The sequence below is a fragment of the Primulina eburnea genome, chromosome 3 (assembly GCF_022965805.1).
Source record: "Primulina eburnea isolate SZY01 chromosome 3, ASM2296580v1, whole genome shotgun sequence".
In the NCBI taxonomy this organism is placed as follows: domain Eukaryota; kingdom Viridiplantae; phylum Streptophyta; class Magnoliopsida; order Lamiales; family Gesneriaceae; genus Primulina; species Primulina eburnea.
In genome coordinates this window covers 46,958,452-46,974,414 of record NC_133103.1, presented here as the reverse complement: position 1 = coordinate 46,974,414, position 15,963 = coordinate 46,958,452, and the positions used below count along the sequence as shown (strand labels likewise).

General features: G+C 34.8%; 1 protein-coding gene across 4 annotated transcripts; it reads right to left on the bottom strand.

The window, feature by feature from the left end:
- Positions 1–8,025: 8,025 nt before the first annotated feature.
- LOC140827694 (mitochondrial arginine transporter BAC2) lies at positions 8,026–15,317 on the bottom strand. Of its 4 annotated transcripts, none has more exons than XM_073190476.1 (7): positions 15,131–15,317; positions 14,192–14,305; positions 13,997–14,072; positions 13,225–13,320; positions 11,961–12,477; positions 10,598–10,747; positions 8,026–8,621 (listed from the first exon to the last, which is right to left on the bottom strand). In XM_073190476.1, the coding sequence occupies exons 2-7, from the start codon at positions 14,303–14,305 to the stop codon at positions 8,558–8,560; spliced, it is 1,017 nt and encodes a 338-aa protein (XP_073046577.1). In that variant the 5' UTR covers positions 15,131–15,317; the 3' UTR covers positions 8,026–8,557. The 4 variants fall into 4 exon arrangements, with proteins under 4 accessions (XP_073046577.1, XP_073046578.1, XP_073046576.1 ...); XM_073190477.1 differs by having other exon boundaries at positions 8,033–8,621; positions 10,598–10,733; positions 14,192–14,274; positions 15,131–15,244; XM_073190475.1 differs by lacking the exon at positions 15,131–15,317 and adding an exon at positions 14,906–15,124 and having other exon boundaries at positions 8,037–8,621; positions 10,598–10,733.
- Positions 15,318–15,963: the final 646 nt, after the last annotated feature.

The following is a 15,963-nucleotide window of genomic DNA, read 5'->3' as shown; positions in this document are numbered from 1 at the left end:
TTTGGATTTCGGTTCGATTCGGTATTCGGTTTTTTCGGTTTGGATTTTCGATTTTTTCGGTTTTATCCGAAATTTGAACACCCCTAATAAAACATTTATCTTATAGACTAAAAATGGTTCAATTACAAAAAAATTAATATGGAGCTACTAAGAACTCTGAATCACATTCGACAAAACCTTCATTTAATGTACTTTTTCACTCTTTACATCAGTTTAACTTTTTTTTTACAATGCATAAATAGATTTTACTCATGTCGTTGATATGTTGTATTTTTTCCCTGATATATCCATTGTCGATCATTTAAGGATGTATATAACTTACAATATTATTCACAATTAGCTAATGTTTGATGTATCTAGCTCATTCTCGGTTTCGATCACAACACATTATTTATAATCTTTAATTTGTAGATATATTCAACAAAAAAACAATAAATAATATAGGTTTTCAAAATATATTAATGTTTAGGAGTGAATACGTTCAAATATTTATGTTTACGACGATATTAGAAATTTAAACAAGCTAAATGGGTTGTTCTCCCAAATTGTTTCATTCTTAGTTCTTTAACATGATATGCTTGCTTCAAAAAAAAACATGATATGCATAGAATTTCTGAATAATTTCTTTCGCATTTATTTAATTTTTTATATTGGATCTCAATCAATATACTAGAAATTAACTCACTTTATTATCGGGTTTGTTTTTCTCAGGTACAACTCAACAGCTAGAAACCAAGAATGAAATCAGCTCGTAATACTATGAACATACCTAATGTCACGCCCCGAGACCGGGGTTAATCGACACCAGGCGTTATTCAACAATCACATAATTGCTAAACAACAAGTCTCGTAGTACAGTATAAACCAAAACTAGTTTATATCATAAATGCCATAAAAATGGAATCGTTTTTACAACAGTAACTCTGAAAACGATAAAGAATCTAGGGAAGCGTTTATAACTTAAATTAAAAACTCACTAGAACATATTCTTAATTAAAATTCTTCATGCATCCACTATCAGTCCAAAAACTGATGTCTGATTCTTCTTTCTCTGTTTCTTCTTCTGATTTATCTGGGAGGATAGAGTATGGGGTGAGTATTTTGGGAAATACTCAGCAAATGGGGGCCGTTTGAGCACAACATAACAAAATGCATAAAAATTCGAAACACACACCTTTCATAACATGACTCATACCACGTGTACATCATTAACCAGACATTGAGATTCATCTACTTTCAATGGTTTACTGATATCAGTCCCCAATTTTTACTCCTCTAAGGGGACGAGGCCATATAGCAGTTATCTCCCCCACCGCGCAAGGGTACGTATGGTTGGGATTCCTACCCATATCAAGTTTAATTCTCACAGTGTCAAAACATTCCTCATGCCAAAAATCGTAATCAGAAGGTGTAGAAGAAGAATTTGTACTCGATCGAATTTTAAAACACACGAAATGGATAACCGAAATTTATGCATTTAAAACAAGCCCACTTACCTTGATCCTTGGAGAAAACGTGAAAATTCGAGAAACATAGAAGAACCATGCAACCGACACTTCGAAAACGCAACAGCACATCACCCGAAAAATCAGCCGTCTTGAAAAAAAACATTTCGCCTTATTGAACCGTTGGATCGGGCTCAAAACTTCACAGTACGTTCAAACATTCGTCAAATAAATTATAAACGGTGGAGATCGGGTTTGGAGTCGTTTTAACCTGTTTATAGATGAAAAACCGTAGGTATACTGTTTCCCGCCTAGAATTGGAGCAGTTTTCTTGCGAAGGCTATAAACAAAAAACTAACCGTTGGATTTTGTCGAAATTTGGATATGTTATTCGAAACATATTGAAGCACATTCTGAAGTGTGGAGATCGGATTCCGAGTACCTGAGCGAGAGAAACGAATTTCTGAACTTCAACAGAATTTTGATGACTCATGCAGAATTTTTGGAGAAATATTTTTAAAATAATGGAGAGAAAACTCGAAAATTTGATGTGTAAATTCTGAATGAGTAGCTTCTCCTATTTATAGGGGTTGGCTGCTATCGTGATCGAGTGATATCTCGCGTTTAATTCTGAATCAAATCTTTATCTAGAATCGATATCATATCAAATCTTATATCTTTATCTGATATCAATATCCTATCAAATCTTATATTTTTATCTGGTATCAATATCTTATCAAATCTTAGATCTTGGTTTATTTATCTCAAAATTAGGCTTATCATAAAAATTCTTATCACCAGAAAAGTCGGGGTTTCACACCTAAACTTTTTATGCTTTCCAAGTATGTGCTACTCACAAAAATTCCGAGTGTATGTATAAATTATCATATTGTTATAATATCTTCACTTTATTCCTATTCTGTTACCATGCTTTATCCGACCTACATTTTCTTTTTAATTATAATATGCCAGGCAATATGCAACAAAAAAGAAATATTATATACTGCACAACAAATATGGGTAAACACCTCAAATATTGAGGTGCCAATACCTAGTATATATGTATGTATGTATGTATATCTATATATATGTATACAATCTCCTCTGAATCACATAATTCCTAGGTTTTTTAAAACCCAGCTCCAATCTCATAACCGTAAAATAAGTTAACAATTGTTATTTAAGTAAAAATTATTCATCTTCATAAGAAAATATTAGGGATTGTAACTTTTAGCCAAACAATGTAATTGCTGATTTATTTAGGAATATCTGAATGGCTCGTAAACGGATCCAATGATTCGTAGACTGAGTAAAGATATGACTAGCTCGTAAACGGGTCCAAATAGTTGGTAAATAACTAACTTTGTGGGTTGTTACATACGTCACGAACAAACATAAGATGCATCGAGGGTTGCTCAGCGCAAACACTATGACAATCAAATAAAAAAAACATTTCAAAATATGCTCTGAAAGTTAGGTAGAGCATGAAAATTGAAGGTGTGCTTTGAATTATGATGATTCTCCTCTATTTATAGATTTTTAAGCACATACATGGCTTGAGCCTTCATGGAGGGACTTTTATAATGGATGTTTAAAAATCAATTACTTATTGGGTCCATTCGCTTGAGATAATCAAATTAGGCTATAACACATCATAAGGTCCCTACTCTTGAGCAGCGCCAATGGACTGGGAGTGTTGGAGAGTATATATGTCTTGGAAATAATTACTTTTGGTATGGAGAGGCTAGCGAAGATTTCTAAGATCCCTATAATTCGATAGAATTATCTACCTTTGTTTGGAGACCACAACCGACGGGTACACAAATTTGGCTGATTAACCCAATTTGGCTATTTTGTGTGGCGTCTGGGGTTGAAGACAGTGGGAGATGATTGTCGGTGTCATTAGGTTGTATGGACAATGAACAGCTCTTGGCATATTTCTAGGCGAAAGAAGCATGAATGAATTGATCCTACACCGGAATAAGAAGGATTCCAAAACTTGTCTAGGTATGAGACTGTGCAGTTGAGAAGGGTTTAAAAAATTTGATAGGTACTACTCATATCATCAAGGTGTATTTATTTTTGGGAGTTCATCATTAAAAATTCCAAAGTTAAGTGTGTTTGAATTAAGACAAATTATAGGATAAGTGACCATCTAAAAAGTTTCTCAGGTGCGTGTGAGTGAGAACATAATCACGTTGGAAAGACACGTGTTGGTGTATAGTGAGAGGACAGTCGTCGAATCCGAGCATTACAAAATCGTATTAGAGCCGATCTCTCCTAGTACTGTGTAGTTAAGGGTCGAACCAAGCAGAGCCTAGTGAGCACGTGACTAGCGGGGTCGAAGAGGACTGGGCTGATTGCTAGTGTCATGAAGTTTCAAGGACAATGAGCGGCTCCTGGAAAGCTTCTAGGCGAAGGGAAAATAAATGAACCAATCCCACGTAGGAATGAGAAAGATTCCAAAAACTGTTCAGATATTGGACTGGTACAGTTGAGGAGAGTTTAAAAATTTGATATATATATTACTCATATCTTCAAAGTGCGTCTTCTTTTCAGGTACTCATAATTTAAAACTCCAAAATTATATGTGTTTAACTTGAGACAATTATAGAATGAGTGACCTCCTGAAAATTTTTAAGGGTGTGTGAGTGAGGACATAAGCAAGGGGGAAGGAGCCTTGTTGGTACAGTGAGGACAACCGTCGAATCTAGAGTGTTATATTTTATTATGTTCTATGATTGTTGTTGTTGTTTTGTCATTTTTTTCTATTATGCAGTGGTAAGGCGAGCATGCTAACGATGATGATAGTGTGGGTCGGGCGCGAGTGTTAGTAAGTCAGCGTTGGTCATGTGTTTCTTTCTATCTTGAGGTCATGAGGTGAGGACTGCATATGAGTAGTGTCGTGACTTTTCGGGGATGCGTCGGAATGTCCTGAGTGTGACCTAGTATAATTGTGTACTTAATAGACAGGGACAAAGGGTGTATTGTCCGGTAGATTTAGCTCAAACTGCATCAGCCCATTTGTAAAAACGAAGCAATATTTACTGTGGTGTTGACTTTGGTTTTTTGTAATACAGTGTGGTGAAGAGATGGGACAGATTTTATTAGATATAAGTCGAGCATAGGAACTTGCAGAAACTTCTACTTCATCAAAATTAGTGAGCAAGCTCCCTTTGTTAGCGGGTTCTGTTCCTAGCTTTAATAAATCAGGCAAGTCTACATATACATGATTTCACTACTTTGTAGTATTATGGTGTGTCAAGTTTCCCAATTTACTATACGATGTACTTTTCACTCATTGTTTTTTTGTTGTTGGTTAGCACTTGGAAAGCAGTTGGTGTCTGCTGCAAGGAGGTTTCAGTCGATGGGTGTATATGACCAACCGCAACCCATCGACGTGTATATGACAGCTTGTTAAACTAATGCTGGAATACTTGAAGTTTTTCTGATGCAGCTGCATCATTTTCGGATATTGTTGATCATAGGTGTCACCTCTTCAAGGCCGGAAGCGATGGCGCCATCTATCCTGCTCAGGGGTGAGAGCTAATTTTTTAAAATGCCCACTCCCTCTAGTGTTACTTGCTTTTATTTTGTATTCTCCACTCCTTTTCTTTCTTCAAACGTTGTGGTTTAAGGCAAGTATCTGCCTTTTAACTCAAAGGCTTCGGTAGTGAATATGCCTTTTTGGTATACCAATATTTTCCTATCTAGAAGAAATTGTCGATTTCTTCTGACTTGGTTGTATGTTTTTCTTTTGTTCTTCATTTTAATTTTCATTTCTTGATCGGTTGTTCTTCATTTTCTTTGTAACAGTGTGTGTGTTACTGGTTTCCACCTGAGTTGTGCTTGAATCGCAGTCCCAATATAAAGGTATAGATTCTCGAGCCAAAACATCGATTCTTTGATGAAAAACAACCAATTAGATAAAAATGGCAGGTAAAGTTTATATATATCATAAGTGGGTTGGACCGTGACATTTGGTATGAGAATGTGTGTGGACGACGCACGTTGTGAGGTGTTTTAAAGCTGTGAGGCTTCGGGCCAAAGCAGACAATATGACAAGTGGGCTGAGCCGCGACATTTAGTATCAGAGCCAGTGTGTGTGGACGCCGTACGTTGTGACACGTTCTAAAACTGTTAACCTCGAACCAAAGCGGACAATATCACAAGTAGATTGGGACGTAACATTTACTTATTTAGATAATGAATACTTGGAAATAATTAGATTGTATCATATATACCTTATTATTTTGTTTAATTTTTTTCATGATGATTGATTATTGTTTTATATTTGTTTGAGTTTCGATTTTTTCAATTTATATATTTTACGATAATACAATAGATTAAATATATATATTTGTAGGAGTAGTGATATCAATATGCTTTAAAATGGTAAACCAAACAATAATTTAGAAAAATATTTATTTTAAAACAGATTCAAAAATTTCTGTTTACGGAAAAATAAAAAGTTATTTATCTTTCAAACTCATCCAAATACAATAAATGGAAGTTGTAGCTCAAATTAATTCATTGATTTAAAAATAAAAAAAAAAGTTGATCACACACATACATAACTTCTTTTATTTTTTTAAAACTAAATCAATGTATACTTAAATAAATAAAAGATTTAGTTTTAAAAAATAAAAAATTACAAATTCAAAAAAATTGCGTATTAAATCCAACTATTATTATTATTTATTACTCGTATTACTAATAAAATAAAAAATAAGTGTATACATTTTTTTCGAAAACTAAATTACATATTTATATATATATTTTTAATCAAAGTTCAATTTTTTGGAAGATAAATTAATTAATATTTTATAAATAATTTTTTTAAAAAAAGAAAAAAATTTGTTGACTAACTGAGAATCTAAAGTTATCTTTTTTTCAAATTATTGAACTTGAGTTTCAAGTCTCATTTTTGCATTTAGTCTTCATATTTTACTAATAAGATATGTGTCCAAATTTAATATAAAAATAAAAATAAAAGTCTGATGCTGGCGGTGCACATGACAGCTTGGACGCTGCAATTTGTGTTTGCTGCTATTAGTTCCGTCATTGATAGTGGCGTTTTGCCTTAATTTTGCAAAATTCTATCATCTACCTTATTTTTGAAATTGAATTTTTTTAAAAAAAATAAATTGTTTTTTAAATTAACGTGCTTCCGCCTTTTAAAGAGGCACATCACACTTTTTTTACTTTAAAATAAAAATATAATCTTGAAATACTTTATTGAGTTTTATATAATTTGTAATTTTAATTTCCCTCGCCAATATTTAAAGAATTATTCTTAAAAATATATTAAATAATTTAATTTTCCAAAATATTATTAACAAAGAAAAATAAAAAGATTTAAGGTAATTTGTTAGATCTCTTAGTTTTGCTGATAAAAAATAATAACTTATTATATTAGATCAAGCTGGCTTTGCAATACAGTACTCGACCATCCACTGAAGATTCAGAAGAAGTCGTTCAACTGGTCTCAACATGCAAAGCTACCCAACTGTTTTATCATCAACAACTTATTTGATCTACACAACCGCACAAGCTTGTATGTGTAGGTCTCTTGTGAGACGGTCTCACGAATATGTATATGTGAGACGGGTCAACCCTACCAATATTCACAATAAAAAGTAATACTCTTAGCATAAAAAAATAATATTTTTTTTATGGATGACCCAAATAAGAGATCCGTCACACAAAATACGACCCGTGATACCGTCTCACACAAGTTTTTGTCAGCTTGTATTGCTCAAGCGTACAAGTCTGTGGCATAAGGGTTATTCCACCGTTTACCTTATTGAAATATATTTATAAACGGTTGAGTAAAATCATCTTCATATAAAAACAACATGTCTTACAAGTATCTCATCTACTTTATCATAAAATTAGTAGACTGATCATAAACAACAAACATGATATCAAAAAATCAGATTGTTTTTTTTTAAAAAAAGAATTGAGCATGCCTAGTTATTTTTTGCTATCGGTGGTCGTTTCCTCACATTTGGTAAATGCCAAATTAATCATTAATTAAAGTGTACGATAAATCAAGAAACGAAGATGACATCAATACTATTGCATTAATGCTCATTTATTGAGCTATAGTCGAGCGTTGAATGAGAAGTTGCAATAAGTTCTATGAATAGATAATGCCAAGAAGAGTTTCAAATACTTGAACTTTAACAACTACGAGATTGTACATATTTGAAGCATTCTCTTAAAAAATTTCTGGGCATCATAACTTTTATATTGATTACTGCTCATCAGCCCTTGCATCAAAGATCATTTATCAGATCATCAAGAGTCACCAAGGGCTCCTATCAAATTAGTCGTCCGTTTCTAGAATGTTTGAAGAGTTGTTTGACATTTATAAGGATTCATTTCTTTACTTCATTTTTATTGTGTGATTTTTTTTACCATGTGGGATCCAAGATCTATCTTAAGAACACTATCCTCAAATCCACTTATAGTTAAAGAGTCGTGCTTTGAATATAATGCCCGAAGAGTCGTGTAAATAAAAGCACCTTATACAAGCCACCGTGTATGAAATAAAAGAAGATTGTTAGCGAAAAATTCATAATCACTTATTTTAGAAGTTGCAAACACTCGATAAAATTCATGTTTCTTTGTATAATTCTATGGAGGATTCTAATTTCATTTGCATACCGATACACATTAAAACATGAATATTAAATACCAAATACGTAAGCATAAGTAAATGGTGTCAACATATCTATTTCTGTACCAAACATTAAACAACTAGATCCTGATAATCAAATTCAGACTTTCACCAACTCATGATGATCAAGAAAGCACGATCGAACCTTATTCTCGAAAATCGAATCAAATCTGCCCACGTAGCTCTAACTCTTTACCTCGTCAAGATAAATCGTATATTTGGTAGGTGGTCGCAAGAGATGCCATCCCCTTGATCCTGTCAAGTACTGAGCCAAATTCATGCCTATGTGGGGATCTTCAATCAGAAGCCAGAAGATCAATTGCCAAAAAATAACTTCCAACAACTACAAAAGATGCAAGTCCACAATGAACCGTCCTCAATCGTATGCCATTCAGCAACAAGTTTCTATCTGCTGGGTGGATCCCAGTTAGCCTCTCGAGTCTTGTTCCTGGTTTGCGCCATTTAAGTAATTTCCTCTCCATGGATATATACTGCAGGAAACATTTTAAAGAATAAGATATGTTACCTGAGGCGCAAAAACATAAACAAGAGTCATACTCAAATGATACAACGAACCAAATAGAGCCGCACACAAGCTATTTTTTAATATTTAAAACTTGGGCTCGAATATTTTTTAGCCAGCTCAAAATCCGTAAATGAATAATGTTGGACTCGAGTCAGATCGAATTCGAGTCCAATTTATTTGGTTTGAACTTAATTATCTAGCTCTATTAAAAAAGACTCGGATTCGGGCTAAAGGTCGAGAGCTCCTACAATGATGCTAAATAATCAACAAATTGTGATATTTAAAACTTGGGCTCGAATATTTTTTAGCCAGCTCAAAATCCGTAAATGAACAATGTTGGACTCGAGTCAGATCGAATTCGAGTCCAATTTATTTGGTTTGAACTTAATTATCTAGCTCTATTAAAAAAGACTCGGATTCGGGCTAAAGGTCGAGAGCTCCTACAATGATGCTAAATAATCAACAAATTGTGATGGAGACCTCGATCAAAACCCCAAGAAGATGAGAATTAAGAAGATGAAACCAATCATTTTTTCACATCACCACATCGATTTTAATAAAATCAATGTAGTAATACGAGACTAAGAGTCTTCTATCATGGAAGGTTTCTGCAATGAAAACCATACATACACAACATATTTATTTAAGATGTGTACAGTCCTTGTGGAGCCTGAGGCGTTTGGGTATTAAAGTGTTAATGACTTGTGAGCTTGATTTATATTTTTTTGCCTATGACCTTTTGTTAGACAGAACAGCGTTTGGACTCCAGTTTATCATGTCTTGTCAGAACCCGTGCCTTGGAAAAAATGGTCTTAACGCCCTAGATTTGAGAGCTGCCCCCATTGTACCAAGACGTCTTTCCAGTGTGCTTATGTCCTCACTCACACGCACCCTAACTTCCCAAGAAGTCATCCATCCTAGAGTTGCCTAAAGTCGAGCACATTTAATTTTAGAGTTCTTATGTGATGAGTTCCCGAAAAGAAGATGCATCTTCTTGATATGAGTAGTACATATCAAAATTTTAAGTTCTTCCCAACTGCATAGTCTCATAATTGAACAGTTTTGGAATTCATTCATGGTCCCTTCGCCTAGAAGCCTGCCAAGAGCAGCTTATTGTCCGTGCAACCTCATGGCACCGGCAATCAATTCCCGTCCTCTTCAGCCCAGGGCATCACATGCCTACTAGCTTCCGCTTGGTTCATCCCCAAACCACCACGTACTAAGAGAGGTCGGCTCTGGTACCAACCGTAATGCCCCAATTCGACGACTGTCCTAACTGTACCATAACGGGTCTTTCCAGCACCCTTATGTCCTTACTCACATGCACCCCAAGAAACTTCCCACTGGTCACCCATACCAGATTTGGCCCAAGTCAAGCACACTTAACGTTGGAGCTCATATGCTCATATGACCTACCGAAAGAAGGCACACCTTCTTGATATGATTAGTACATATCAAATCATTTAAGCTCTTCTCAACTGCACAATCTCATGCCTGAACAATTTTGGGATCCTTCTCATTCCGTTGTGAGATCGTTGATTCATGTTCCCTTCGCCTAGAAGCTTGCCATGAGCCGCTCATTGTCCGTGCAACCTCATGGCACCGGCAATCACCCCAGCCCTTTTTGGTCCCAAGCATCACAGCGCGCCTTTTGCCTTTTATAACAATGATACATAACAACAATTTGCTCACCAAGAAAGTTCCATGCCCAAACTCCATCATATTGCTTTGCCATGGTCATACAAAAGAGATGACTATGAAATTTGACCGTTGTTTATAAAAGTAAATGTTCACTGGGTCACAGTGAATATGCATTTTGAAGATAGGCGTCTCCGCTCGACAGAGAACCCAATGAAGCTTCGAGAAACATTGAGTATTTGAACTAGGGATGATTACTAACAAAACTAAACAGCAACCAACTCCTTTCAGCAAGTATCATACCTTGGGAATAACAGTACATTGTGATCGACTTTTAGCGGTGTCGAAACAATGAGAAGCAGCACCAGCAATTGAACCAGAAACTCCAGCCGCAATGCTAACAGCCCATGGAGATAATGGACCCACGTCTTCATCACCCCTAAACAACACAGTCTACACTATGAGGAAAAGATGGCAAACAGACAGATCATTAGCACAATTTTTTTTCAGTTATCTATAGAAAATTTAGGAACACATGAACTCCAAATCACAAGGCACTCTGCTGAATACCCGCAACTTAATTCTGAAAAGCAAAGATTACAAATTTTACCAACTACTTATCAAACTTTACTGTCAAACTATTACATATTAAATTCTACGTTTTTGCCATCCAAATGAAGGAGATGATTTTATCAAGCAAAGTAAAGAATCTACCCTGCAGAACTTTGTACAGCAGAGTGTAGAATTCAGAATATTAACTTGAACAAGAAATAAAAAAATATTATTTCAGATAATAAATTTAAAATTCAATCTTATTGCTTTGTGCTTTCGATTTCATGTCTATTTTTTGTTGATTTGCAATGAGAGAGAATGTACAGTGAGAAACATCTTCTTGAAAATGAAACATAAGACATCCACACAAACCTCCAAACAAGACAAAACTGAATAAGGTAAAGATTGATTAAGTATGACAGATGGAATTTCCAACTCGAGAAGAGCACTTTGACGGACATTTTCAATTTGTAAAGCTACATCCAGCCCATATACCACAAGGTGCTACAGGGTATGGCAGTATATAATCATTCTAATCATGAGAAAATGGCAATGATAAGTTAAAAGAGAGTGATTTTCTCAGTTCTTCTGCCTTTTGGTTACGCTGATAGCAATCATTTATATCAAAGAAACTTATGCCATCACTTGATTAAAAAAAATGAAGACAAAATTTAAAAACACAAAAATGTATAATTCAGAGGTGGCTAGTCACCAAGGTTTGGGTTAGTTGAGGTTTGCTCTATAACTCTGACATACTGGTGACCATAAGACAAGCTAGAAATGCAACTGTCATTCTGAAATGTTGGTAATCAAAAATCTTGCCTCAGAAAGGATAATCAACAGAAAAAGTAAAACCACTCGCACAAGAAAAATTCCACTTCTATCTTAGTCACAGCCAACACAAGTTTTTCCCACCAATACTATCAATAAACAGGTATGAACAATATATTTAGGTATGGGCATCTCAGGTTCGAAACTTTTAAGTGCTCGAGAATAGGAAACAACATTTCATAGACTAAAATTAGCAAGAAATCACATTTTCAAACCCCAAAGAGAAAATTCAACCATTAAAACTTAGATGGACAACCATTTTTGGATGTATATTAATATTAACCTGGGTATAGGGTCCATTCCCACTGCTTTCCAATTTATCATCGCATTGTGCAGAAATTGCCAGCTCGAGAAAAATATGCCACCAAAAATTGAGTCCCGAAATACTCCAGATCTAAGACCTCTCCATAGACCACGCCATCCTTCCAACGCAATGATGTCTGATGGCTTTCTGACATTACTGACAGCTGGTGGCCTCCCAGATCCGCTCATCATCCACGGATATTCTCTTAATGCACTTACCAGATTTTCATGTTTAGTGGTCAAGGTGGACAAAATGCCTATAGAGTTACTCATTGACATCATATTCATTGAATATCTGGGTAGCAATCTTGAAATTAAAGGGGAAACGGGACTCTTTTCAGCAATCGATGAAGAGTGCAGACTACGAGAGGCAGAAGCCACCTGGGCACGAAGTTTAATAATTTCAAAGGGAGAGCTTACAAGTGACTCAACCATGCCAGCAGCAAACCCAGCCATTAGTGCCTCAGAGACATCAACATAAGAACCTTCACGGCCATCTGACATAAAACAATATGTGGGCGAGTATAACATAATCATTAATACACAATAGGATTTTCTAAGAGTCAAAACAAGAATAAAGGTGTGTCCTTCATTCTCACAACATAAAAATTTCTCATAAACATAATCTGTATAATGGTCAATGTCCAGAATGTTTACTCATTAACCAGCCTACTCTTTACTGCCATATTACAGATACTAAGAGCGCAATCTCTATAAACTTTATGTTAACTGTTTCACTTGGTGGCAAATCATTGTTAACACACAAATTCGATCTTTAGTTAGTAGCTCTTGTGCTTGATCACATTGTTGAAACTTGTCTAATGTGACAACTTTGACAGAAAGCATAAATAGCGAAACAATGTACCCCACATAATATCCCTTCTGTCGAATGAACACTACCTAACTCAGTTAGAAATCCACGATGATGACTAAAATAGTCAAGCAAACGCTTGAGATAGGTATCATTAGTTATGTGACCCATTTACTTTACAAATTTCTAATCCATGCCCATAGTGCATATCTTCATACAGGTTAGATATCTTCAGGGAGTTGGTCAAAATACAGGTCTGTTTGACCTTCCTTGTCAAACTATGTGTACTTGCTTTCATATATTTGGTCCCCTGATAGAAAACATTTGCATAATACATCACAAAAGTTTTGAGCAAGTTCGCAGTCAGAAAGTAAAGGTGCAGCAAGTAGAAAAAGAAGACTAGAGAGAAGGAAAGATGCAGAAAAGTAAATACCTTTATAGAAGGCCGTTAATATCTCATAAACACCAAAGCGAGCTCCAAGACCAAATGTTCTCCCCACAATCAACCATCCAAGACCACCATACAAACCTAGAAAAGGAAATCGGACAAAATCAATTGAGGTAACTATTTAGGGGAGTAAATTTAAATTGGATGATTGGGTACTCTGATATAGTTAGACTTGATTCATTTCCTGACATATGTAAGAATTTTAAATTGATTCATTTCATATACAAATTTAGGTATTTGAGTATTTCATATCTAAAAAATTTATCTTTAGCATTCACATATTAAGGCAATATCAGTAACATACATTTCCCCAAATTCTTCTATTTTCAAGTGGCCTATCAGACCCACAATAGTTAAAAGGAAAGTGTCACAGAGTACTTGGAACTCAGGATACTAGTGCTTGCAGAGTTGACTTTTAAATTTTTGGTTAACAATTCCACAAGGACATGGACAAATTTGGAGCAATATTAACATGACATGAGGAATAAGGAGCAGAAAAATAATCTTTGAATTCCAGGACTCATTTAACACTGACTCATTAAGCAAGATTTTGTCATCTACAGAAACATATGCATGCAAATGTCATTGTGTATACAGTGGTAAGATGTGCGGCACATAATGTGAGCCACAATTCCTGATCAGTAAATTGATTTTGTCACAAATATTTATGTTCAACAATGAAAAGATGATGTCTTTGCAATTTACAAAACTCCCTATGCCTAATAAATGTGGGAAAAGGTGAGTAACTAAAATTAACCTGAATATCCAGATATAGCTCGTACTCTAGCGAGAAGCTGACCCACAGCCAACTGTTTCCTAGTAGTGGATCCAACCTGTTTTCTATGTTTGTTTTAGTGCTAATGGATATTGAAACAAAGAAAATTTAAGGGAACAACAAAATGCAAGTCCACCAAATAAAGAAAACCATAGCATTAGTTCTCATAGTCCGAACCTGTTTCAAGACTGTGAGGCTATCAAGAGGGTAAATGATGGTAGTGCCTAGAGCCACAGATGCAGAAGCAGCAACTACATGGACTGCGAATGTATTCTTCATTAATTCGTCCATCTGAATAAATTAAATGGCATACGCCTTTACTCAAATGGCAAGCAGAGGTGATTGGATATATTTTGTCAAAAAAAATCAACTATTCATAAATGTAAAAACTTATGCCCTTTTATAAGTTGCAAATAAAAAATGCTTCCATACTGCAACAGTGTATCATGACCAAAAAATAAATTGGTGTGTTCTCAATCTTTATAATACTACTTATGGTAAGTTATAAGTGACTGCTAATCATGGAAGAATCAGCCAGGCCATTGAAGTGCAAAACGTGAACTTCAGAGAAATTTTTTTAATACAAGTTCCATCTTATAAAGAGCAGAGTTTATGCTTTTGGCACCTAAAGCAATGGCCAAATTTTAAATGCAAAACAAAATTGCTATTGTACGCGAACAAATTGCTGTTAAAGCTTTCAACTTCGTTTTCTTTTATAAACATAAAATTATAATTATAATCATAAAAAAATGGTTCATATCCATTCAAAATAATGCGCTATTGATTTGGGGAAAAAAAAACTGAAACCCACTAACAGATTTTCAGCCTTTGCAAACCCAATCACCTAGTGTCACTCGAATTCGCACTGAAGATCATCAAACAAAAACTTACTCAAACCCAACTTCCTCCCTTGCACTATTAATGACTTATATCAAACAGCTACTAAGCACGTCCACGCATGCAAAAGCTCACAAACTTTGCCACACTGACGAAACAGTAAGGACCCATAAACGACAATACACAACCAGATTCGCCTGCCGTCGGTTGACATCCATATAAAACCAATCAACCACGTAAAAAACAGCGGAAAAAGCAGCCGAATGTCTAGCGCAATACCTTGAACAACTGCAGAAACGACTTTAATAAAAAAATGGCTCCAATATTCCCAAAGAGTGAATTCACATTTGCTACAAATGGAAATGGAAGTGGCCAAAGAGGTCTTCTGCGCAGCCTAGTAGCAGTTTTCCAAGAATTGTCTTTTGATCGAAGTTTTTTTTATTTAAAAAAGAAATTGGAGATTTTGTACAAGGACGTCCACATTAATTAATGTTATCTCCTAAAAAATTATAGGATTCACGAGTCACATATTTATTATATTAACACATTCTCATTATTAACACACACTCACATTCATTTAATATCAACTTTCATTATTTATGAGTCTCACTGTCCACTTATTCATTTTTTTAATTTTAATTAATTCAATATCTTTTTAATTTTGTTAAAATTTTACAAAAAATATTATTAAAAATAAATAATATTATTATTTTAAAAATAACTTATTTCAATATTCATTAAAATATTATTAAAAAATGAAAAAAAATGTTGGACGGTTTATGAGAATGCGACAAGCGTCGCAATGTGCGACGGTTTGTGAAAAATTGTCGTAAGTAGCGACGGGTTTTGAGAAACCGTCGCAAGTAGCGACGTTTTTCAATTTGTGACGGTTTACGAAAAACCGTCGTTATTTGCGAAATAATACCGTTCATTCTGATGAATTTCTTGGCTGACATGACAGCCAAGATTAATAATTCATGCACCTACATTGGTGCATGAATATTAATGGGTGTTAATAATCACCCATTAAAGCACCAATGTGGGTGTCCTAAGCGCCATTGATTTTGGAGTTATATTTTGTGTATCTAATTTCGTTATATTTATGTGGGGGA